General features: G+C 35.1%; 1 protein-coding gene across 1 annotated transcript in view; it reads right to left on the bottom strand.

Moving 5' to 3' along the window:
* CCDC88A (coiled-coil domain containing 88A) overlaps positions 1 to 27,951 on the bottom strand; it is a 141,801-nt gene that overhangs the window by 98,029 nt on the left and 15,821 nt on the right. The window contains exons 3-5 of the mRNA XM_039249199.1: positions 15,480 to 15,588; positions 7,001 to 7,070; positions 4,815 to 4,873 (exon numbers count right to left, since the gene is read on the bottom strand). Of these exons, the coding sequence (XP_039105130.1) occupies positions 4,815 to 4,873; positions 7,001 to 7,070; positions 15,480 to 15,588 (238 nt within the window). The remainder of the gene's footprint in view (positions 1 to 4,814; positions 4,874 to 7,000; positions 7,071 to 15,479; positions 15,589 to 27,951) is intronic.

The following is a 27,951-nucleotide window of genomic DNA, read 5'->3' as shown; positions in this document are numbered from 1 at the left end:
AAATAAATAAAACATTTAAAAAAAAAAAAAAAAAAAAAAGCTAGAACTATCCTAAATTTTGTATGGAACCACAAAAGACCCCGAATAGCCAAAGTAATACAGAAGAAGAAAACCAAAACGGGAGACATCACCATCCCAGACTTTCGCCTCTACTACAAAGCTGTCATCATCAGGACAGTACGGTACTGGCACAAAAACAGACACAGAAACCAATGGAATAGAATACAGAACTTAGATTTGGACACAAAAGTGTACAGCCAACTAATCTTTGATAAAGCAGGAAAGAGTATACAATGGAAAAAAAAGCCTCTTTAAAAGACGGTGCTGGGAGAACTAGACAGCAACATGCAGAAGAATGAAACTAGATCACTGTCTCACACCATACACAAAAATAAACTCAAAATGGTTAAAGGACCTGAATGTGAGACAGGAAACCATCAAAACCCTAGAGTAGAAAGCCGGAAACAACCTCCTTGAACTCAACTGCAGCAATTTCTTATTCGACACCTCTCCAAAGGCAAGGGAATCAAGAGCAAAAATGAACTATTGGGACCTCAATAAGATTAAAAGCTTCTGCACGACAAAGGAAACAATCCATAAAACTAATAGGCAACCGACGGAATGGGAAAAGATAGTTGCAAATGACTTATCAGATAAAGGACTAGTATCCAAAATCTATAAGGAACCCACCAAACTCCATACCCCAAAAACAAACAATCTAGTGAATAAAAGGGCAGAAGGTATGAACAGACACTTCTCCAAAGAGGACATCCAGATGGCCAACAGACCCATTAAATGATGTTTAGCATCTCTCCTCATCACGGAAATACAAATCGAAACCCCACTGAGATTCCACCTCATACCGGTCAGAGTGGATAAAATGAGCAAATCAGAGGACTCTAGATGCTGGCGAGGATGTGGAGAAACGGGCGCCCTTCTACACTGTTGGCGGGAATGTAAACTGGTGCAGCCCCTCTGGAAAACAGTGTGGAGGTTCCCCAAAAAATTAACAATAGAACTCCCCTATGACCCAGCAGTAGCACTGCTAGGAATTGACCCAAAGGATACAGGAGTGCTGATGCATAAGGGCACATGGACCCCAATGTTCATAGCAGCACTCTCAACAATAGCCAAAACATGGAAGGAGCCGATGTCTTCATCAACAGACAAATGGATCAAGAAGATGTGGTTTATCTATACAATAGACTACATGGCGATGAGAAAGAATGAAATCTGGCCATGTGTAGCAACATGGATGGACCCTGAGGGTGTTATGCAGAGTGAAATAAGTCAGGCAGATAAGGACAGATACCATATGTTTGCACGTATAGGAAGATTAGGAGGAACCTAACAGAGGACCATGGGGGAGAAGAAGGAGAAAAACAGTGGGGGAGAGGGAGGGAGGCAAACCATGAGAGACTCTTGAATGCCGAGAACAAACTGAGGGCTGATGGGGGTGGGAGGGAGGGGAAGGGGGTGATGGGCATGGAGGAGGGCACTTGTGGGGATGAGCACTGGGTGTTATATGTAAACCAACTTGACAATAAATAAATAAATAAATAAACAAACAAACAAATAAATAAATAAAAATAAAAGACATATAGGGAATTACTGTTTAACAGGAATAAAGTTTCAGTTTTAGAAGATGAGAAAAGTTCTGAGATGGGTAGTGGTGATGGCTGCACAATAATGTGAATGTACTTAATGCTACTAACTGTACACTTAAAAATTCAGTAAAATAGGAAATTTTATGTTAGATATAAATTTTCCCATGACTTAAGAAATAAAAAACAGTATCAGGAAAAAAATTCCCTCTTTATATAAAGCTACATTTGCTATTTTCATGTATTCTTGGACAAAGAAATGCCTCAGCTAGAAACTGTATTATTTCCCCAAAATGAAATGGAATAATGTTGTAAAATGCTAATTTTTAAGATGCTTTACAGATAACTGGTAGGAAAACATAAGATTGTAGTCCTCAAGCTGACCAAGTTAAAAAACAGTGTTCTGAATCAAATATGAGTCTTATCATTGCTTATGAGGGCACACATAAAGGTCAAAATTTTAATTCCAACCACACAACACTCAGCTATTTTCAATACTATGTAATCTGGTCAAAGTCCAAAATAAATAATATTTTGGGAGACTGAACAGCCAGTACTAATATAAAACTGAGTCCTGCTGAATTTTACATGGTCTTTGAAGAAAGAAATTGGGAATCTCTCTGTTTCTCATGGCTCGGATGCAGAGCTATGTGTCCAAAAAACAAGCTGATGCTCAGAACTGGTTTAGAAGATGTGCTATCCACTAAACAAGATTCTTGTGGAACTGAACTAGTTTAACTAGTCAATAATGAAAATATATAAGCTCTGGCCTTGAACAGCCTTCTTGGTATTCAAAGTTATTCCTGTGGTTTATATTTATGTGTAATTGAAGATAAAAAGTTTTAATAATAAATTTATTCTGTGAAGTAAGATCTTTGGACAGTGCCCAATTTACTGTTTTTGAATGCTACCTCCCCTTAAGAATTTCATACTTTCTTCTTCAAAAGAAAGAAATGTTTTCCAATTTTCTTATGCTTCCTTCCATTTCTATTTCTTTTTATGAATATAGCATCTTTTAAAACTCGCAGCCCACTGAATTCTTGAACTTTAGTATCATATCAGCTACCTTTAATTTGCTATTTCTACCTATGAATTACAAGTATAACATAAAACTATTCCTGTAGTGGAAAAACATATTTATGCAACTTATTACATAAATGTCAGAATTTTAACCTGTTCTGTTACAAGAATAGATTTTCTGTAATAGAGATTATATTTTAGAGAGTGTTTAAATAATATTTGTTGGCTATTTAGTTTTGTATATAGTTTCCTTTTTTTTTTAATGTTTATTTTTGAGAGAGACAGAGCATGAGAAGGGGAAGGGGAGAGAGAGAGAGAGGGAGACACAGAATCCAAAGAAGGCTCCAGGCTCTAAGCTGTTAGCACAGAACTGTTGAGATCATGACCTGAGCTGAAGTCAGACGCTTAACTGAGCCACCCAGGCGCCCCTGTAAATAGTTTCTTGTCCCGAAGTACATTTTGGCTCTTCAGTATCAACAAAAATTTCACACTGCTCATATAGGCAGTTAAAGAGGCCGATAGGAGATTCTGATTGTTACCCATTTGATGTCATTAGCATCAGTGGCTCCCAAATACCTACAGAATGAAATCTAAATTCTATTTTAAATACAGGATACTAGAGAATTATAGAAAATAGGATAGGGGGTAGCAGCTTAGATTTTATAATATTTTTTATTGCTTTTACAAATGTTAACAACGTTTTTTTAATATTTTAGACTCTCCCTAAACTGTTCATAAAAAGTCCTTAGTTCTACTCTGTCCTCACTGTCAATTTTAGTAGCCAGCAATAACCAAATATAACCAGGAGTTATAATCAAATTTATGCTGTCACTATGTTATTTAAATTTACATAACATTCATCAATAGTGGGTACTTTTAAAAGGAAGTATTCAAGGCTGTAAATAATTAAGGCTGGGTTTGCAATTTTGGATCTGATGACCAAATTAGAATAGTGATGACTACAAATAGTGTATGTGCTTAATATTTACACAGTTATGAAATAAACACCTGTATATTACACAGCATGAAATTTTATTTATTTATTTATTTTTTAAATGTTTTATTTATTTCTAGGAGAGAGAGAGAGACAGCGTGAGCAGGGGAGGGTCAGAAAGAGAGGGAGTCACAGACTGAAACAGGCTCCAGGCTCTGAGCTGGCAGTCAGCACAGAGCCCGACGCGGGGCTCGAACCCACGAACTGTGAGATCATGACCTAAGCGAAAGTCGGACGCTTAACCGACTAAGCCACCCAGGCGCCCCACACAGCATGAAATTTTAATAACATGCAATGTGTAAGTAAGTATATAGCTCCTAAGCAGTCAGCTCAAAAACCACACTCTCTTGGATATATAATTTCTGGCATACGTATGTAAAAAATTACTCATGGTCACAATATTTAGTTGTTTACAAATAAATTCATTCCACAAATAATTGAGATAGTTTAATACTGTAACCACTCACCCAAAAAAATGGGTGATTAAAGGAAAAATCAGCATAAAGAAATAGGTTTTGAAGTCAGACAAGAGCTTAATCTTAACTCTTTGGCCTGTTGGAAGTATGAATCTAGAGCAACCATGTTTGTCAGGCACAGTCCCAGTTTACACATGCAGTTCCATTGTAATTGTTAACAGTACCCTTTCGTACTCTCACAAATGTTCTCAATTGGGTAACTTACATATCACCTGACCTAAACACCAATCTCCTTATGTGAAGAAAGAAATTACAAGAAAATCTATATGAAGAATCATACCTGAAAGAAAGTAAGCATTCAATAAATCACAGCCAGCTTTTATTATAATAAGTTATCAAAAGGGCAATATAATAATAACCCAGACTCCTAAATAACATTTTTCATAATTTCTGCCTCTTTCTGTCATTAATCTTTTTTTTGTTCTATAGCACATATACATAAATAACATAAAACATAAAGATATTTGGGATAAGTTTTTAAGAGTACCTCTAAGAAAATCTGAAAAATCTGGGGTCATTAGAAGCCTCAGAATTAAAAATATATATATAATTTTTAAATGATACATTTCCTTCAAAATCTCCTTGGAAAGTCAGTTATTTAAAAGTTCCTAATGGAGACTTTGAAAAGCAATAGCCCATCTTTAAGTCTTTCAAAAACTATAGCCTGAAAAAACATATAAAGTTATTAAAATGAAAATATGAAGAAATAGTTTAACTTACCTGAACTGCACAACCCAGTAAAAGTAAAAGCAACTTTTTAACTTCTTCTGTGCCTTGTTCTGAAATAGAAATGATTGCTAAGTACTACATTTTACTTTAGTTCAACTCTTTCTTACATTGGTAGACTTCATTCTAAAGTTAATATTCACAACAACTTGACCCAAGGATTAAGTCTGCAAGTATAGTGAAAATTCAAAAAAGCAGCTCTGTGTGCACAATGTGGTAATAGCAGAATAAATGAGCAAGGATGTCCATTTTGAAGGGTTACAGTACAGACAAAATGGGCTTCAATGCTCTATGCAATAAAGTGTGCTAACTATAAATCCACTAGTTTTCCATAAATTATTATACCACACCAATATACTAAATGAAGAACTGATACAGGGACATGCCACAAATTCAGCCAAAATAGTTCCTAATAGGTCTGGCTTCCTTTAGGTCTATTAATGTTCTCTTTCTAAAATATGTATCTTGTATGATCGATCTACCTATACAATTTAAATGGCTTTACACTGTGTAGATTCATGAGGATCAAAACCTTAAATATTACAGCAAGGATGGTAAAAATGAACATATATAATAAGGTGGATAAAACTAATGCTCTGTAACAGAACTGGATAGTACATTTGTTGTCCAACAGCACTCAGTTCAGATTTTCTCAAAACATACAGCTGACAGAAAGAAAAGAAAAGAAAAGAAAAGAAAAGAAAAGAAAAGAAAAGAAAAGAAAAGAAAAGAAAAGAAAAGAAAGAAAGAAAGAAAGAAAGAAAGAAAGAAAGAAAGAAAGAAAGAAAGAAAGAAAGAAAGACGGACGAGACGAAACGAAACAAAACGTCACTTCTTTGGGCCAGAATTTCACCATCAGGCCAATCTGTCCATAATAAAGTCCAAATCTTCTTTTCAAACATTTCCTCCTACTCTCCAGGAAACCATCTACTTTCTTAGCCATACCTAATCATCCCCCCTGAAATATATACACATCTACACTCCTCTGCCTTCCCTTCTGTTATTCTCTGCTTGTCTTTCTTCCCTTACACTGTCCCTGTAGTGAACTACTTACTAATCAGGATCCTAGGCACTGCTCTAACATCTCTGTGTAGTCTCCCCTGACCAAACCAACCATGGTCTCCAATCCTCTCTAATCTGCCAACTGTAAGAATAATGGCTCCATATTTCATATGCCTTAATACTTTTACAGAACTCTATTTTGTATTAATTATTACATGATTTCCCAGTCATCTGTGCATCTCTCACCAACACAAGATTCTGCTGAGTACAGACCATTTTCTTTATATTCCTGGTCTCTATAGTTTGGTAGGTAATTGCTAAATGCATGAGAAACTGAAAATAATTCCATTTTATATATAATTTTTTTTCATTTTTTTACTTGTATAATCAAATATCCCAGAATATCTCTAAAGACTATCTAAACTCCTGATTCACCTCACCTAAGTGGTAATTTCCTCAGGAAAAGCGGCTGCTTCATTTTAGTTTTTATTTTGGCTTTATTTTTGTTTGTTTTGAATGAGAATGGGAGGTGGGATTCGGAGAAGATATACTTGGGGTTGGGTTACAGACAGCCTGAAAAATAAGTCCGTGGTTCAATTTGTTAGTAGTTTTTATTTCCCTAGTTGTTCAAAAATTAAAACTCTGAACAGGTCACATTTAAAACCTGGCAAAGGGCAGAAACTTCTGAAGAAAATAATTTAAATGATCTGAGAAAACTGCTTCTCCTTTTTCAATTTAGAAGTAGTTTAATATAAACTACAACATTAATCAGTAAAATCTTAGATTCAAACAGCTCTGGCACTGATAGCAGATGTATGAGTACAAACCAAGAAATTATTTCAAAATCACTTCTTTTCTAAGATTATATTTCTTATATTTTATACCTACATTACCTTCTATACTTGTTTATAAGGAGACACTAAAATTCATTATAGAAAAGTATCAGTTTGGTAGAGTTAAAACACCACTGGCTTACATTTTACTTAACGTAAAATATGTCTAATCCCTCCTACACAGTGCAAATATTCTAAGTTTATTTTCTCTCTATAAAATGGAGTATCACCTGACTTTACCTAGAGCCATGAAAAACCTACTGTATTCATATAAATAAGCAAGATCTTGATAAGCATTATAGTATTACACAAAGACTATCACATTATGTTAATTTTAATACTTACCAGAAAAAGGGTTTTTGCCAATGATTAAGACATTTGGCAATGACATCATAATCAACTGCTGCAAAGTCTCCTGTAAAAAGATAACCACAAAGGTTGTTATGTAAGTAATGCCGATTAGATAGTCAACAAGTTATAACTTATGATTTGTGCACTTCTCTGTGGATATGCTATAATGCAAATATAAAAAGCTCTTAAAAAGGTCAAAAAAAGTATCCAAGTTCTTAAAAAGACATCTAAGATCTTAAACTGTCTGTGACTTTAAATTAATGAATTAAGTAACTAAAATTTTAATATCAGCCAGACTTAATATATAAAATACCTACAAAATAAGTGTCCAAGTGGAACAGGTCTAATATTTACTATTTGGAAACTTGACTTTTAGGTATTATATGATGATTTAAAGATGACTAAATAACATTCCTCAATAAAAGATCAAGCATGTATACTCTTTTTGGTCTTTTGATACTTCCCTTTAAGGGAATTCAAAACCTCTTTTAAAATTAAGGAAGTTATGGAGCACCGGGGTGGCTCAGTCAGTTGAGTGTCTGATTTCCACTCAGGTCATGATCTCACGGTTTGTGAGTTCAAGCCCCACATCAGGCTCTGTGCTGACAGCTTGGAGCCTGGAGCCTGCTTCGGATTCTGTATCTCCCTCTCTCTCTGCTCCTCCCCTGCTCACACTCTATCTCTCTCTCAAAAACAAACATTAAAAAATTAAGAATGCCAGTTACTTCATTAAAAATTGTGTCTTAGGATCATTTCATGAAAGCGGGCTCTTCCTCGGTGAATCATTGTTTCTCTGTAAGAGATGTTTTAATTTGATTTCTGTGAAATTTTCAGTGAAAGAATATATATACATTCTGACAGTACAGGGTAATTCAGAAAGAATTGAATGCTTTCAAATTACTCATTTCAGTTAATACATCAACTATGCATCTTCTGTTTTTACTATCTTTTTTGAGGAAATAAAGGAACATAATGTGTCTGTCATTACTATCACTAATAATGACATGCTACAAAGGGCGTGAAATGACTCAGACTACAGGACGATAGGTGGCCCATGATATGACTGAATCTTTGCAAGATTAGAGAAACAACTGTGAATGTCCTTATGATTTGATCTTCACTATATATTCAGACATAACTAATTACTGAGTATGTTTTTAAAAGTGTTTAATTCTTTCTGAATCATTCTTTACTTAATACTATGATAAGTGAGCAAATATCATGAAAAGTTAACTTGTATTGCTTTCTAAAGATAGATGATTCTAGATCCCATTAAGTATTTTCCCATAGTCAGTGTGTGACATGTACCAGAGGTTCATTAGAATTAACCTTTTAATTCTTTATAGATATGTATTAGAAAGTTTCAAAACATTTTCTTCAGTGTTACATTTACTGGCTCTTTAAAAAACTATCACCAAAACATGCACATATGTTATTTTTCATGTTTATTTATTTTTGAGAGAGAGATAGCATGCACATGCATGCAAGTGGGTGAAGGTCATAGAGAAAATTCCAAGCAGGCTCCATCCTCACTGTCAGTGCAGAGCCCGATGCAGGGCTCAAACCCACGAACTGTGAGATCATGACCTAAGATGAAGTTGAACACCTGACTGAGCCACTCAGGTACCCCCAAACAGGCATACATTTAAAGAAAAAGTACATACTCAGTATGTGTATCATGTCAGATAAATAATTAAAAGTAAGTGTCAAAAACTGCTAGAATCATTTACTCCAAAGACTGAATCTGGTTATTTAATAAATAAAACTTCCAGTTCAAAGCAAGTTACCTCAAGATGGAATATACTATTAGCTAAGTATGTGACAGCTAAACAGACTTAAAGAAAAAAATTTCTAAATCATTCTAACTTTTAGTTTCCTTGCCTTGAAGCAAAATTATCAGGACTATGTGTACATATATTTAAAAGAAATCATAAATAAGAGATGCAGTAAAAACACAATCACTGTTCTGTCTCTATCCCATTTAAGAGAGGTAGTCTAAAAACAAAGAACATTCAAATTAAGTATCATTAAAAAGAGGTTTTGGGGCGCCTGGGTGGCTCAGCCAGTTGAGCGTCTGGCTTCGGCTCAGGTCATGATCTCACAGTTTGTGAGTTTGAGCCCCGCATCGGGCTCTGAGCTGACAGCTCAGAGCCTGGAGCCTGCTTTGGACTCTGTCTCTCCCCTTCCCCTTGCCCCTCCCAGGCTCATGCTTTGTCTCTCTCTGTCTCTCAATAAAAAATAAAGATGTTAAAAAAAACCTTAAATTCCATAAGATGAGGAACATGGTTTGTTATGTTCACCACTGTAGCCCCAATGCCTTCACAGTCAGTAACAAGCAGCAGAACAGAGAGGAAATCCGAATGACATGAGAATTCTTACTGAGCTTGTACATATTCTAAATCATTAAAATAAAAAAAAAGAATAATACTGACACTTAAATTTACCTGTCATTACTAAAAAAATTCAATGAAATAATTCCTTCCACTAACAATCATCTCAGGGTATTCTGTCAATTTTCTTTTCTCCCTGGGAATCACTTCTGCAAAACGATCCTGATTCTTACCAACCCATTAAAAAAATTGGAGATACACATATGTGAAATTTTAAGCTACCCAAATTCATTTTCCTTTTGTGAATCAGAACAACCATGATGTGTGAAAATATTTTACTTCAGTATTTTTTCTGAGGAGCATATGAGATATAAATAAATATTTTTAGGAGTTTTAAAAGATTTCAGGGAAAATTTTCATTTTTCCAACAGATAGGTAATTTAACAGGTGACAACTGCACTGATTTAGACTTTGACTTGAAATCTGTCTTATATTAAACTAGGCCATGTGTGTCTTGATTACACATGAGGGGAAAAAATTAGCAAATCAATTAATTGTGTAAATAAGACAGTTGATCTATTCCTGAAGATACTTTAGAAGTGTCTTGGGGGTGCCTGGGTGGCTCAGTTGGTTAAGTGTCCAACTGCTGGTCTTGCTTCAGGACATGATCTCATGGATCATGGGATTAAGCCTGCATCAGGCTCTGTGCTGTCAGCGTGGAGCCTGCTGGGGATTCTCTGTCTCCCTCTCTCTCTCTCTGCCTCTTTCCTGCTTGATCTCCATCTCTCTCTCTTTCTCAAGATAAATAAGAATATTTTAAAAAGTTCAGAAGTGTCTTGGAAACATTCTATCTAAGAACATGAAGCACTGGGATGATGACAGAAACGGTATGGTAAACTGGTTCTAGAAGAAAAACACAAGGGAGTAATACAAGGAGAGTTTCAATCTTTAGTAATCTTTTGTGTTTTAAGTATCTGAAACAATATTGACAAAATGTTAAGATACTCATTCACATCTAACCCTAAGTTAGTCCACTGGTATTCAAGCTTAGATTAATAAAAGAATAGAATATGTTAACTGCTCATTCAGCAAATGTTATTGAAATATTTGCAGATGTGTTAATTTATAAAACGGTGTCAACTCAAGACAAGTCAAATGTTAATAATAAAATCACCTCGCATTATAAACATTTGGGCTTCTCAATTTTGGCACTATTAACATTTTGAGCTGGATAATTCTTACTTTTAGGAAACTGTGCTGTGCATTATAGGATACTTGCCTGCATTCCTAGCTTCTACCCACTAAATACAGTAGTATTCCCAGGTGTAAGAACCAAAAATGTCTCTAATTACTGCCAAATGTCCCCCAGGGGGATAAAGCATCCTCCACTGAGGACCACTTATTTAAACTGTTGAACTGATGGATTTCACAATTCTATCCTTCCCAAATTTCTTGGTGACTACAACATCATTATATTAACATAATTAATAAAAAGATAATTTCAACACCTGGCTTTAGGCAGGAGGAAGACAAAGAGCAAAACAGCAATAGTTTAATAAAAAAGAAATACTACTTCATGCTACAACATGTATGAACCCTGAAATCCTTATGCTAGGTAAAAGAAGTCAGTAACAAACAACCACATAGTGTACAATTTCATTCTTATTAAATGCCCAGAATAGGCAAATATATAGAGATAAAAACAGATTTTAGCAATTGCCTAACACTGGGATAGACGTAGGGGCAGGGGTAGTGGTGGTGGTGGTATGTGTTTGTGCAGGATAGGAAAAATAGGAGTAACTGCTTTTAGATATAGGGTTTCTTTCTGGGGTGACAAAATGGTTCTAAAATTGGTTGTACTGATTACCTGTACAACTCTCTAAATATCCTAAAAACCTCTGAATTGGACGTTATAAATGTGTTAATTATACAGTATATGAAGTATATCTAAATAAAGCTGTTTAGAAAATAAAAGCAGTAGTATACAATACAGAATTAGGCCGCACTGAAAGCAGATTTAAGATTCGGATGCAGAAATCCCTTTGCCTTCCAAGGAGTTTCACTGAAATTTTCAAGACAAACTTCCATCTCCCTGAAGGTATATAAAACCAAAAATCTAGCATTGTTTTAAAGAACAAAACTGAGGACTATAAAAATAAGCCACTGTATCCCTTTATAAAAAATTTTTTTAAATGTTTATTTATTTATTTCTGAGAGAGAGAGAGAGAAAAAGAGAGAGAAAGAGAAAGAGACAGCATGAGCAGGGGAGGGTCCGACAAAGAGGGAGACACAGAATCTAAAACAGGCTGCAGGCTCTGAGCTAGCTGTCAGTACAGAGCCTGACGCAGGGCTTGAACCCATGAACTGGGAGATCATGACCTGAGCCGAAGCTGGACGCTTAACTGACTGAGCCACCTAGGTGCCCCAACCACTGTATCATTTAATCTAGTCATTTGTTTCATATCTGAAAATAATGATTTCAAACAACATTAAAAGACAAAATAGCTGTATCATAAAACCGAACTTACTCATATCAGCTGGAGGAAAATGACAGCTGAAATATTGGCAAGTAATAAACAAAAGCTTATAAAAAAAAAAACCTAGCACAGACAGACTTCTTTCTTTCTTTCTTTCTTTCTTTCTTTCTTTCTTTCTTTCTTTCTTTCTTTCTTTTAAATTTATTTCTGAGAGAGATAGAGAGACCGTGTGAGCAGGGGAGGGTCAGAGAGAGGGAGATACAGAATCTGAAACAGGCTCCAGGCTCTGAGTTAGCTGTCAGCACAGAGCCCGACACGGGGCTCGAACTCACGAACCATGAAATGATGACCCGAGCCGAAGTCGGACACTTAGTTGACTGAGCCACCCAGGTGCCCCTAGCACAGTCTTATTTCTGATAACAAAGAGTAGTAGATATTAGAAAGGAAGGGAGGAATCTAAAAATGCTAGATAATTTTTTTTTTAAATGCTAGATAATTTTTAAAAATTTCTTTCCAAATGACTGAGCTCAAAGAAAATAGATAATCCTCAGTTAAAAGATAAAACAAAACCAAAAAACTGAACTCTACAAAGACAAGAAAGAAGCTGTTTTTCTTGGCCTTTGGTAGAGATTGAGGAGGGTTATTTCCCTAAGGATTTGAAATAATGTAGCACCAACTTTAAAAAAAAAAGGAAACACATAAACACATAATTTACATACACATAAATGCAGAGAAAGAGATCCAGACATACACATATTCAGATGCTAATAGTGGTACTCTCCAGGCATTAGAAGTATGTTTGTATCTTGTCATTTTTTCTAGTTTTGTATAGTATACAAGTATTGCTTCTAAACTAATATAGAGCTGTTTAAAATAAAATAAAATGTTTCTGGGATGGTTGCACAAATAAAACAAATCCTCAGTGGAGCAATACATCTTTGGTCTAGACACAAAATATTCCCACAGACAAATCCCCTCCCACCCAAAATAAGGTCACAATTCTCACACACACACACACACACACACACACACACACACACACAATGCCACTGCTGCCACCACCACAAGAAACAGCAAGCTGAAAACAAAAGGCAGTTTCAGATACCCACGGATCTGACTTGAGATTTTGGAATTAACAGGCATTAACAACTAAAATATAATTTCTTTAATTTCAGAAGAAATAAAGGAATTAAAAATGATTAATAACAAAATGAAAAGGCAAAGATAAAAAGAATCAAACGAAGTTCGAAAAGGAAGGATATAATTACTGAGTCAAAAGTTATTCAGTGGGTTAAACAGAAGATCTGACACACATGAGAGGCAAATTAGCAAAATGGAGAGACAGTCCTGAAAAAATATACTCAGAATGCAGTACAAGATTGATAAGGTAAAACAAAGTTTAATGAACATGGGGGATAGAGTAAAAAAGTCTAATAAACATGTGATAGAAATATCTGAAGGATATCAGGTTAATATAATAGGAAAGAAGCATTAGAAGAGGCAGTATTAGCAACCAGAAGATAAAAAGTTTAATGTAAGAACAAAAGTTAGACTAATAGCTGACTTCTGTAGAACTAAAAGGAATTTCATGATAGAAGAATAAAATCTGTAAAACACTGAGAGAAAAATAATTGTTAAAGAATTGCATAACCCAATAAAATATCATTCAAGAACAAGGGTAAAATAAAGGCATTCTTGGACAAAGAAATATTGAGAAACTTTACCATCAACAAGCCCTCTCTAAATAAATATTTAAAGATATACTTCAGTAAGAAAATAATGCCAAATCAAATTCCAAGATACAAAATAAAACCATGAGAGGGGTGGAAAAAAAGTAAAATACATAGTTTGATCTAAAGGAAAACTGACTGTATTTATTTAACAGTACTTTCAGTATCTAATTTATGGGTTTTTTAAAAAAGAAGTAAAACACAAGACAAGAACAGCTTAAAGGCCACAAAGGGGAAATAAATGGAGTTAAAGCACTCTAATATCATAGAACTATTGCATAAAAGATTACTGATTATTATTACTATTACTATTAAATTTATTATTATTAAATACTGATTAATTTTGGCCTTTTTTTGCTAGGTAAGGTAAGAATGGAAGGTGGCTTATAAAAAAAAAAGAAGGTAAAAAGCATTTAAACCAGTAGAAAAAAATATGTGGAAACACTTACAAATGGTATAATTAAAATATTTAAAACTCATTTGCATTCAATCACATAGCTTTCAACTGTATAAAGGAAAACTTGACAAATCTATCATCATAATGGGAGACTCCAACTCATCTTTCTCAACTCCTGATAGATCAAGAAACAAAATTAATCAGGCTATGAAAGTTTGAAAAATGCAATTAACAAACAAGCTTGCTCTGACTCTGCACCCGAACAACAGAATACCGATCTTTCTGAAGCACACACCATACTTTAATAAAATGTGACAACGTAAGAGGTCAAGCTAAGTAATTATTAACAAATGTTAAAGAATCAGGATCATAAAAACCATGTTCTTTGACCAAAAATCAAAACCAAAAAAGACTGCTTGAAAAATACCATATGTTCAGAAATCTAAAGGCATACTTCTAAATACCTCAAGTGGAGTAAGAAATCACAACAAAAATGAGAAAATGCAAAAAATAAATATTTTAAAGAATACAACATCCTATATAGGAGTGCTGATGCATAGGGGCACATGGACCCCAATGTTCATAGCAGCACTCTCAACAATAGACAAAACATGGAAAAAGCCTAAGTGTCCATCAACAGACGAATAGATCAAGATGTGGTCTATCTATATGATGGAATACTACATGGCAATGAGAAAGAATGAAATCTGGCCATTTGTAGCAACATGAATGGACCTTGAGGGTGTTATGCTGAGCGAAATACGTCAGGCAGAGAAGGACAGTTACCATATGTTTGCACATATAGGAGGATTAGGAGGAACTTAACCGAGGACCGTGGGGGAGAAGAAGGGGAGAAAAAGTGGGGGAGAGTGAGGAGGCAAACCATGAGAGACTCTTGAATGCTGAGAACAAACTGAGGACTGATGGGTGTTGGGGGGGGAGGGGTATGGAGGAGAGCACTTGTGGGGATGAGCACTGGGTGTTGTTGGAAACCAACTTGACAATAAACTATTTATAAAAAAATAATAAATAAAATAAGTAAGTAAATAAACATTTTTAAAAATTGAAAACAAAAAAGAATACAACATCCTAAAATTTGTGTAATGCACCCCTGGTGAATTGTAGAGGTGTATTGATAGCCTGAAGAATGCTCATATTTAAACTCTGAACTATGTACCTAATTTAAGGTTAAACAAGGACAATAAAAAGTACACTTTTCAAAGGCATAATTCAAGTAGGCTAACAAAGTATTGCACTATGCAAGCTCTCAGAAACTAGGAACTGGTTTTAAAACTTCATAAAATACAATAATTATTTTAAAAATTAGGTAATATGAAGTGTTTCCTTGTATCTTTAATATTCCATAAGAAAGGAATTATGTCAACACTACTCTATCTCCAGTAGTAAACCAGTATCTGGCACATAATAATTAGCATTTAGTAAATTCTAGGTAAATGATACTCACCTTTTCTTATTATAGAAAAAATATGAATACACAAGCATTAATTATTATACTAAATTAAAAAAAGGACCACTTACCTGGTAATAAAATTTTATCTGTCTCACCAAAATGGATAGATTATGAATTCTAAGTGATGCATCATTGTTGACTTTTTTATTTACTCTCTGACTCTCCGATTTAGGATTGCTGTAAGAAATTTTTAAAAAACGCTTTAAACTAAAATTATACTGAAATATACTTATCAACCTACAGATGACTGAAAATAACCACATTAAAAAATGTGTATCCATCTGCATTAACAGAGATGACCCAAAGGACAGATGCTGTATTCTGGGTTTCTATTTACTATAAATGCATCTGCTACTTCTAAGACAATGGCAAAATAAATTTGAAACATAAGTTAGATAGTCCCCTTCATTCTCATTTTGTTTCTCCATCTTCCTGGGATGAATAACCTCTTACTTCTTTCAAATACATTTATTTCCATCACCCAAAATACATCTATTTAAATCTATTAAATCAAGACTGTGGGATGCCATGTTCAGTCACTTAAGCATCCAACTTTAGCTCAGGTCATGATCTCACAGCGCGTAGATTTGAGCCCCACATAGGGCTATGTGCGGACAGCTCAGAGGCTGGAGCTGCTTAGAAATCTGTGTCTCCCTCTCTCTGCCCTTCCCCGCTCATGCTCTATCTCTCTCTCTCTGTGCCTCTCAAAAATAAACAAACATTTAAAAATATTTAAAAATAATAAACCAAGACTGTAAAATATGAGCTAATAACCAAGAAATGGTGTATCTCCTCACTGGATAATGGAGACTATATTTGAGCAGCCACTGTTCCACAGAAATTAAAGAATGTAGTTATGACACAGATTAATACTTTAATCTCAGGTAAATTATATGGATTCAATGAATGCAAATGGTTGAAGGAGTCTGAGGTAGCAGAAACTGAAAACAAAAAAAAAGCTAGACCATGGTTAAGAATAAGAAATTCAAGGGGCGCCTGGGTGGCTTTAGTCGGTTTAGCGTCCGACTTTCTCTTAGGTCATGATCTCGCGGTTCGTGGGTTCGAGCCCCGCGTCGGGCTCTGTGCTGACTGCCAGCTCAGAGCCTGGAGCCTGTTTCAGTCTGTGACTCCCTCTCTCTCTGACCCTCCCCTGCTCACGCTGTCTCTCTCTCTCTCTCCTAGAAATAAATTAAAAAAAAAAAAAAAAGAATAAGAAATTCAATTACACCAAAAGCAAAGGCAATACAAGTAAAAATACACAGTTGTGACTATATAAAACTAAAAAGTTTATGCAGAGCAAAGGAAACCATCAACAAAATGAAAAGTCAACTTATATAACAGGAGAAAGCATTTTCAAATCACATCCAATAAGGGGTTAATATCCAAAATACATTAAAAACTCATATAACTCAACAACAAAAAACAAAATAATCTAATTTTAAAATGGGCAGAGAGGGGGTGCCTGGGTGGCTCAGTCAGTTAAGCATCCAACTTCAGCTCAGGTCAGATCTCACGATTTGTGGGTTTGAGCCCTGCATCAGGTTCTGTGCTGATAGCTCAGAGCGTGGAGCCTGTTTCGGATTCTGTGTCTCCCTCTCTCTCTGCCCCTCCCCAACTCATGCTCTGTCTCTCTCTGTCTCAAAAATAAACTATAAAAAAAATGTTTGTTTTTTTTTTTATATGTTTTATTTATTTCTAGGAGAGAGAGAGAGACAGCGTGAGCAGGGGAGAGTCAGAGAGAGAGGGAGTCACAGACTGAAACAGGCTCCAGGCTCTGAGCTGGCAGTCAGCACAGAGCCCGACGCGGGGCTCGAACCCACAAACCGCGAGATCATGACCTAAGCGAAAGTCGGACGCTTAACCGACTAAGCCACCCAGGCGCCCCCAAAAAAATGTTTTAAATAAATAAAATGAGCAGAGGAACTGAATAAACATTTTTCTAAAAAAGTTCTACAAGTGGCTAACATGTACGTTAAAACAGCTACATCAAAACCATAAGTGATGTAACACTTATGCAAGGATAAGGAAGGCAAGGATGTGGAAGAAAGGGAACTCTTGTGCACTGTTGTTAGGAACGTAAATTGTTGCAACCACTACAGAGGTTCATCAAAAAATTAAAAATAGAACTATCATATAATCCAGCAACTCCACTTCTCAATATATATGCCAAAGAAAATGAAAACAGAATCTTGAAAAGATATCTGCATGCTCACTGCAGTATTATTTACAGAAGCCAACACAGGAAGACAACCTAACTGTCCATCAAAAGACAAATACATAAATAAGATGTAAGACACACACTCACCTTATATATGTATTAAAATTATTACTCATCTATGAGAAAAGAAATCCTGCCACTTGCAACAGTCAAATGGACCTTGAGGGCATTATGCTAAGTGAAATAAGCCAAACAGACAAATACTCACTTACGTTCCTTTTAAGAATAGGAAATTCAAGTGGTGGCACTGGAACAGAAGAGTAAGTTCATGCCAGAACATAAACATGTAAGAGGTACTTCCTCATTAGGGCAAAGAGGTCAGGCTGGATACAGACATGGCAAAGTGAAATGGTAGACAATAAATCAGGACTCCTGATGCACGGGCTAAATGCATAACATCAAAGCAGGAACCTAAGTAGTTGTTGGGACAGAGTACTCTCCTATGATTGACTTTAACAGCAGCACCTCCATACAAGAATGCAGAGAAGAAACTGATAGCTTTACAACAGAGAAGAGGAACTGAACAGAAACCTCTCATTCCTTAATCCTTCCCTTTTTTCACCCAGTCCATTATAATCCTTTTTTTTTTTAATATTTTAATTTATTTCTAGGAGAGAGAGAGAGAGCGTGAACAGGGGAGGGTCAGAGAGAGAGGGAGTCACAGACTGAAACAGGCTCCAGGCTCCGAGCTGGCAGTCAGCACAGAGCCCGACGCAGGGCTCGAACCCACGAACCGCGACATCATGACCTAAGCAAAAGTCGGACGCTTAACCGACTAAGCCACCCAGGCGCCCCCCATTATAATCCTAATGCCTTCAATTCCTTCCCCAGACAGACTCTATAGTGTTATATTTTAGTAATTCTCAAACATTTAGGCTCTTAACAACTTTTGTTTTCACTGTATTTACTGTAACAAATTAAAACCGAGAAGATATCAGTTATTTACTTAAGTCATTTTTTAAAATAAGAAATTACACACTTAAAAATATCAAACCAAAAATTTAATGAGAATAGCATTGTTTTACTATTTTTACACCTCTTTATTTTTTTTTTATATAGTTAATTGTCAAGTTAGCTAACATACAGCGTATACAGTGTGCTCTTGGCTTCGGAAATAGACTCCCATGATTCATCACTTACATACAACACCCAGTGCTCATCCCAACAACTGCCATCCTCAGTGCCCATCACCCATTTTCCCCACCCCCTCATATGCCCTCCCCCATCAACCTTCAGTTTGTTCTCTGAATTTAAGAGTCTTTTATGGTTTGCCTCCCTATTTTTTTCTTTCCCTTCCCCCAATGGTCTTCTATAAAGTTTCTCAAATTCCATATATGAATGAAAATCTGTATTTGTCTTTCTCTGACTTTTTTCACATAGCATAATACCCTGTAGCTCCAACCACATGGTTGCAAATGGCAAGATTTCATTCTTTTTCATTGCCAAGTAGTATTCCACTGTATACATAAATCACATCTTCTTTATCCATTCATCAGTTGATGGACATCTGGACTCTGCATAATTTGGCTATTGTTGATAGGGCCACTATAAACATTGAGGTACATGTGCCCTTTATAAATCAGCACTCTTATATCCTTTGGATAAGTTCCTAGTAGTGCTATTGCTGAGTCACAGGGCAATTCCATTTTTAATTTTTTGAAAAACCTCCACACTGTTTTCCACAGCAGTGCACCAGTTTGCACTCCCACCCACAGTGCAAGAGGGTTCTCCTTTCCCACATCCTTGCCAACATCTGTTGTTTCTTGAGTTAATTTTAGCAACTCTGGTATGAGGTGGTATATCTCAATGTGGCTTTGATTTGTATTTCCCTGGTGATGAGTGACATTGAGCATCTTTTCATGTGTCTGTTAGCTATTTGAATGGCTTCTTTGGTCAAGTGTCTATTCATGTCTTCTGCCCATTTCTTCACTGGATTATTTGTTTTTCAGGTGTTGAGTTTGTTAAGTTCTTTATAGATTTTGGATACTGATCCTTTATCCAATATGTCATTGCAAATATCTTTTCTCATTCCACTGGTTGCCTTTTAGTTTTGTTGACTGTTTTCTTTGCTGTGCAGAAGCTTTTTATCTTGATGAGGTTCCAACAGTTCATTTTTGCTTTTATTTCCCTTGCCTTCAGAGACGTGTCAACTAAGGTGTCCTCAGCTAAAGTCAAAGAGGTTGCTGCCTGTTTTCTCCTCTAGGATTTTGATGGTTTCCTGTCTCACACATACATCTGTGAACCATTTTGAATTTATTTTTGTGTATGGTGTAAGGAAGTGGTCTACTTTCATTCTTCTGCATGATGCTGTCCAGTTCTCCCAGCACCATTTGCTAAAGAGACTGTCTTTTTTCCACTGAATACCCTTTCCTGCTTTGTCGAAGATTAGTTGGCCATACATCTGTGCGTCCAGTTCTGGGTTCTCTATTCTATTCCACTGGTCTATGTGTCTGTGTTGATGCCAATACCATACTGTCTTGATGATGACAGCTTTGTAGTATAGGCTAAAGCCTGGGATTGTGATGCCTCCAGCTCTGATTTTCTTTTTTAACGTTACTTTGGCTATTTGGGGTCTTTTGTGGTTCTATACAAATTTTAGGATTGTTTGTTTTAGCTTTGAAAAGAATGCTGGTGCTATTTTGACTGGGATTGCAATGAATGTATATATTGCTTTGGACAGTATTGACATTTTAACAATATTTATTCTTCCAATCCATGAGCATGGAATGTTTTACCATTTCTTTGTGTCTTTTTTAAATTTCTTTCATAAGTGTTTTATAGTTTTTAGTGTACAGATCTTTTTACCTCTTTGGTTAGGTTTATTCCTAAGTATTTTATGGTTCTTGGTTTACACATCTCTTTAACATCTATTTTAAATTTAAAAAATCAGCTTGTTCATCTTCTGCATTCATCTACTGTTTGTGGTATTTCGGTTCACATACATGAAGAAAAGTTAGCCTTATCCAGATATTTACCCTGAAATAAAGCAATAATTCTCACAGGAGATCCCCTGAGAGGATCCTCAAACCATACTCTGAGAATTACTGCTTTATTGCAACCATTATCTTACCAGCACTCCCAACATATTGATCCTTTGTCATGTGACTAAACTCACAATGTCAATATCCAGCACTAGATCAGTTCAATCATATTCAGTGAGATTGCTCACAACATTAAATGAGAAAATACTACAACCAAAATAAGCTGAATATCAAACAGGATAGAACAGCTAGTACTAAACTTTCCCTCTTGCCATAAAGAACTAGAAAACTGGACAAAACATACAATAATTGTTTCAGACTTTGGACAGCAGGTAATAGAAGGCTATAGTCCCTAGCAAGGGTCTCTTTAGTTAAGTAGTGAGGCACTTTCCAGAATGAGGTATCAGGAGGGGAAGCCCAAGTCTCACTGAACTTGACACAAACCTTAGAATTCAAGGAAACTGAAGTAACTAAAATTCTCAGAAAATAATACTAGAGACAAGGGAGCTATCCTAATACAGAAGAGAGTTCCAAATATATGCCCTTAAAATACACAGCTAAATACTAAGCTGTGCATGTGTACCCTAAATTCCACGACTGAACAAAGGACAACCACAGGAATGCTGCAAACTAAGTAACACCCAAAGCTCACCAAGTGCAGGGAGAAATTCAAGTTCTGATCAGTCAGAGTGAAAAAGAGACCTTGAATAAACATCCATAGAAAAGTGTCTTAGAAGTAGGACTAATCTAGGGGTACCTGGGTGGCTCAGCTGGTTGGGTGTCTGACTCTTGCTTTCAGCACAGGTAGTGATCTTGCAGTTTCGTGGGATCAAGCCCCACATCGGGCTCTGTGCTGGCAGCGCAGAGCCTGCTTGGGATTCTTGCTCTCTCCCTCTCTCTCTTCAACCCCCCACTTGTGCTGTCTCTGTCTCTCTCTAAATAAATAAATAAACTAAAAAAAAAAAAAAAAAAAGAAGGTAGGACTAATCTAGTGGTTACGTAAAAGCTATTCCAGAACCTCCCCAACAAAGCGTATAAAAAGCCTTAAAGGGATCAAGCTGATCGCAAGCAACTTGACAATTTGCTAACACAAAATTCATCACTCCTTAAAGGATAAGATTCAATACTCCATAATATAATGATCAAAATGTCCTCTCTGCAATAAAAAAGTACTAGATGTGCAGAGAAGGAAAAAAATTATTCATGACCAGGGAAGAAAAATGGAAAGAGTCAATAGAAACAGACCAAGAAATCAAAGAGATAAGGAGAAGAGCAGACAAAGACTTTTAAAAAGCCATTATAACTACCGTGGACCCTTGAACAACATGGGGATTAGAGGTGCTGATCCCTTGGCACAGCCAAAAATCCACATATAACTTCGGATTCCCCCAAACCTAACTACTAATAGCCTACTATTGATCAATAGCATACCCACAATAACATTAGCAAATGACACATATTTTCTACATATATATACTGTATTACAATAAGCTAGAAGAAAAAAGGAAATTATAAGAGAAAATACATTTACAGTACTGTACTGTATTTGTTGAAAATACCTGTGTATTAGGGGACCCACGCAGTTCAAACCTGTGTTATTCAAGGGTCAACTGTACACTAACGGGCTTAAAGGAAAACACTAACATGCGGAGAGAAATGGAAACTACTCAAAAAAAAAACCCCAAATGGAACTTCTAAAGCTAAAAAATATTTTAAATAGTAAAAATATATACTGTATCTGAAATGAAAAATTCATTGTATGTGTTTAAACAGGAGATAGGAAACTATAACAAAAGATTAGTGAACCCAAAGATACAATAAAAAATTCCAGAGCACAGAGAGAGAAAGAAAAAACAGGCTGAAAAGAATGGAGTCTTAAGTGATTTATGGGGCAAAATCAAACTTAAGAGAAAAGTTGCATGAACAAGCAGTCTTTTTCCTAAACCTCCTGAGAATAAGTTGGTGACCTGACACCCAATGATCATTTTAGTGTTTATTTTCTACTAACACATATAATTATCAAAATCATGAAACCAACAATTATGTATTACTACCCTCGAATCTTCAGAATCAAGTTTGTTGTTCCCAAATAATGAATGGATGTCCTTTAGAGGAAAAGGATCTAATTCAGAATCACACTTTTTATTCAATACTCTGACTTTCCATCTTCAGTTTCTTTCAGCTTGGAACTTTCCTTGAATTTCATGACCCAGACACTTTAAAATATTAAAGCTAGTTATTCACAGGATGTTCTTCAATTGGATTCACTTTAATAGACTGTGTCTGAGTCATAATTAAGTTCAGGTTGTGTATCTTTAACAGCAAAAACACAGAAGAGATGCTGTGCTCTTCTCAATGCATCCTAAGAGACCGTGCATAATTTCAATGTGTCCCACTATTGATAATATTCCCTTTTATCACTTGATTAAACTGGTAACTGCCAGTTTTCTCCATGATAGTCATTATTTTTCTTTAGTAATTATTAAGTATTTTGTGAAGACATACTTTGTAACTATGTCAATAATCTGATCTTCGATTTATAATATCAATACATACTCATGGTTCCCTATAATATTCAATGGATCAAAATCTATTATTATAATTATTCTGATAACTATTATAGATTGCCTTTTCATTTTGTTGATTGTTCTTTTATTATACATATGTTTTTAGTTTGATGCAATCCCATTTGTCTAATTTTGCTTATGTTGCCTGTGCTTTTAGAGTCCTATCCCTCATTGAGCTTTTCTTCAAAACCAATTTGTAATTTTCTCTAGGAAGAATTTTTATTACGTATGCTTAAATGCTTCCTAGTTTTTGCTGTTACAGTGAATGTACTATTTTTTAAATGTATTTGCTAATAGGTTACTACTGATATATGAAGTTATCAATTTTTGTGGATTGCTTTTATCTTTAGAACTGCTAAACTTTCTTATTCTAATAGGCTGTCTATTGGTGTTTTCGGAGGCTGTCTTAAATTTGTACGTTTTTAATACTGATAACCAATTATCCTAACACCAATTACAAAAGAGCTTATTTCCCCCTAATCTCTATGATATATTAGAATCCCATATAAGTATGGGCCTACTTTTGAAGTCTGTTGCGTTTCATTAGCCTATTTGTCTATTCAGTCTTTAAAACCTTTTTTATATCACTACTTTTATTATTTTCTTGATTCCATCAGATCAAGCCCCTCACTATTATTTTTGTTTTCTAAACTGTCCTAATTAGTCAGTCATACATACTGCTCTTTTCTCTGAATTTTAGGATATTTATTAAGATTCTAGGAAAAACCCTGAGAATTATTAGGATCTTATTAATAATAATTATCTGATAAAAAAGGACATTTGCATCAGTAACATTTTTAAGTTTTCCCACAAAAGTCTCATATACTTAAGTTTTTTTTTTTTCTTATTTAGGTTTTTGTTTGTGAAATGGATTTGTTTTCTATTATACTGTGTATTTGGTCGTTGCTAGAATATAATAGGAAAGCTGTAGTTTTTGTATATTGCGCTTCTGATTAACCACTTTTCAAAATTTAGTTTATTCAGTTCATTTTTTTTGGTTTTTTAATATAAAAAAAACTCTATCATCAGCAAGTGACAGTTAGCTCCTCTTCTTCAATTTTGTATTTCGTTTCTATTTTTCTTTCTTTTAATGTTCTCAAATTTAATAAAACAGCTTTTAATGTTTCACCAGTAATATATAACATTTGCTGTAATCTTCTGATAGATACCTTCCTTCAGGTTAAGTTCCCTCCTATTCCTGAATTATTCAGTGTCTAAATGGGTGCTGAATTTTATCCAATTTTTCCTGCATCTATTCCCATCTGATTCTTTTTTTTAAATATACTAATATAGTGAGTTACACTCTTACATCTTGTAATACTGAGTTACCCTCACAATCCTAGACCATTTACTCCATCAGCTCCACCCCATAGTATAACAACTACTCCTCTTTTTTGGTAAATAACTATCATAGGCCTTCTAATACTTAATTCCCTTTATGCCTCTCACTTTCTCAGTAGACCAGAAGAACCTTAACAGCAGAAACCGTATCTTATTCACATTTTTATCTCTAAAAACTAGCATATATCCTAACAATGTTGTATGAATAAATAAAAATAATAAACAATCTGAGACTCGGCATAGTGCTTCAAAAATGGTTCCTTCCTAATAAGTTATGAGATGACATTCTCCAAGCTAACAACTCACTTGGCGGTCTAGAATAGATACTCCCCATTAAGGTTTGTGTCCCAAAGATCAGCTGAATAACACAGTCCTAACCTACAATTTGAGATCTAAAGAAACAAGGGAGATATAGTAGTAAAGCAGGCCAAATCCGACCTGTGACTGATTTATGCTTAGTGCAAGGGAATTAATGAATAGCCCAAGGTGAATAAGCATAACTAGAAAAGTGGGTCTCTGAGGAAAAGCACCAACCAAAACTAGTTACTTACAAGGAGACTATATTGCAAAAGTCAGATTATGTGTGACGGCAAAGACAAACAGCAGCATGGTCAAGAAATCATGGTTAAAAACGCAAAATGCTGAAGGGAAAATCTTGTTTTATATAATCAACTCTGGTACACTTAGTAAGTTAAACAAATCCTGAGGACCTACTGTGTCCATATTAATATATAAAAGCTTAGTTTAGTAAAACTATCATTGTGGAGAAAAGTACACAGATAATTGTAATTGGGAGAGGAGAGCAGGAACAACCCCAGTAACAAAAATGCTAGGTAAACCTACAGTCAGTTATGTAAACATTTCATTTGTAATCACATTCAGTAAGTATCTCCCTTCTTTAGCCTTCTTCTATCTTATTTTTATTTTCCTTACTCTATATTTGAATCCCGTTACAAACCTCTCACCCGTGGCTGCCTCCTATTCATACACTGGTATGAACCTGGTCTGTTAACAGACCTAAAAATCACTTTAGAGATTACCTAGTTTCACTCATCTAAATCAGAAAATCTGAGTCCAAAGCAGCAATTTGCCTAGGCTCTTCCACTTTCTTTCCTTCCCTCTCTTTCAGCCTTTTCTCATATAGGCTCATTCAGGAAAACAAAGAAAAGACCAAATAGAAAAGATTTCAGCAATGTTATATATAAAATCCATGTGTACAGTAGATCACTGGTTTTATTACATTATTTGAGCATATTCTTAATTCTGTTTTCACAGTCAGTAATCAGACTACAGAATATTCCTTTCCTCTTCATTTCAGTGATATTTTAATATACCCAGATATTTAATTCTGACAACAAATATTTAAGAAAGATTTCAATATTCCTACTAAAATTATAAACTAAAAAAATGTACAAACGTATAGTGTAAGCCCATTATTACATGATAATATATAATTTGGATTATACTTCAAGATGGATGTGTAATTTCTAATAAACATGAGTGATATCATTCCAACTTTCACAAATTTTATAATGTAAATATTATCTTTGCCCCTGACAGAGTTGTTACCTCTGTCTTAAGTTGATATATTTTTTAAAGTTTAAAGGTTCTTTTTAAATTTTTTATGCCCAACATTCCTCATATGGCATTTTAAATTTTACTTGATTGCCAGAAAAGCCTTTGTATAAAGCTCTTCTAAAAATTAACAAGTTTTAAGAATTTAGAATTTTGGTTTGATCAAAATCTTTTAAGAACTTTTTGTAAAACAAAATGTATTTCTAAGTTTTAACATTAAGTTCTTCAAACCTTGAGAAAGACCCCTTGAAACAATTAAGACAATCCTGAATATAAAAAGGGGGAACAGTTTAGTTTTTATACACTAAGGATATCACACGAAATTTTAGGAATCTGGGAAAAAGTGAAAAATGCAACTTAGAAAAGCTAGAGAAAGTATTTTGAAAAATTTGCAGAATACTTCAGCACCAAAAATTAACCTCACATTCAACAGGGATTATTAACAATAGGGGGATGAAAGTTTCCTGCATCTTTTTATAAAACTGTGGTGCTCTGTGCTTACAAATCTTTGCTGTGACTACATGGAGTTTAAGGGGATTTCTGTGATTTAGCAGACTCATTTGGAAATCCAACAAAATAATGGAGTTCTTGGATAGAACAGGCTGATGCTAGGTACCCAAAGCTTCAGTTTCAGTTTCTAATCTACACCATACCTACTATGAGTTACTTTAGCATGCAAACAGAACTGGAAAGTTCTTAGCTGTTTAGAATCAGTGCATAATACATCACAGCCTATCCATAAACTGTCTGGACTTGGGAAACCAGGATAACTGTTAAGCACTCTAGGCATGGACCTAGAGAGCAATAAACTTTCAATTACAAGGCTTGGGTTTCCCATTTGACTCATGACTAATTAGAGTTAGGGTTGTAATGACAGATGTTAGGATCACAGAAAACAGGCCCTTTCACCCCAAGAATGCAATCTCTTTATGTGAGAGGGATAGATGACCCTCAGATGAAATTGTCCTGAAAAGTCCTAATCCCCACTATGATGAAAGATAGCTAAATACTTAAGGCCAGATGTACCGAAAATTATGTACATCAAGAAAGGTAGTAACTTCAGAAAAAAAAATAGTGTTTTTTAAAAGAAAAACATAGGCTCTAGAGAAAACATTATATAGTTATATTAATGTGAGCACTGCACTAAAATCTCATCTACCATTATCCAGAAGTCAACAGACCATGTCTAAAAGGGATAAATCAAGAAATACGAGGGTAGGTATATTACCACTATAATATGATAGTATTATGTAAAGTAAATGACAGGTGAAATTGCTCTAAAAAAAGTTAAAAGGTTTTATTTTTTTAATATTTTATTTATTTCTGAGAGAGAGAGACAGCGTGAGCAGGGGAGGGTCAGAGAGAGAAGGAGACACAGAATCTGAAACAGGCTCCAGGCTCTGAGCTAGCTGTCAAGCGCAGAGCCGGATGTGGGGCTTGAACCCCCAAACCCTGAGATCATGACCTGAGCCAAAGTCGGACGCTTAACCGACTGAGCCACCCAGGCACCCCTAAAAGTTTTCACTCTAGGAAACAGAACTGAGAGGTAAATTAGGGCAGAGACTGCCATTTTTCAATATGAACCTTAGTATTAACTAATCCTTTTAATTAAGTAAAACGTTTTTTAAAGACTGTAAAAACACCAGCAAAAAAAATCATTTCATGAAGTCTGTTCATTTTATTTACTTCTAGGAAAAACAGTAAATAATTGTATTTGTTACTGAGTTGTAGCACATTTAATGAGGCTGTACAAGTAGGAGTCAGTGCTAGAGATTCAGAGTCATAAGACATTTGTCAGACTACAAATAAACTTAAGACAATAAAATATAAAAAATTTCTTCTGTAAAAATATGCATTA

This window comes from Hyaena hyaena, unplaced genomic scaffold (assembly GCF_003009895.1).
Source record: "Hyaena hyaena isolate Hyena2069 unplaced genomic scaffold, ASM300989v1 scaffold_332, whole genome shotgun sequence".
Lineage (NCBI taxonomy): Eukaryota > Metazoa > Chordata > Mammalia > Carnivora > Hyaenidae > Hyaena > Hyaena hyaena.
This window is presented reverse-complemented; position numbering and strand designations above follow the sequence as displayed.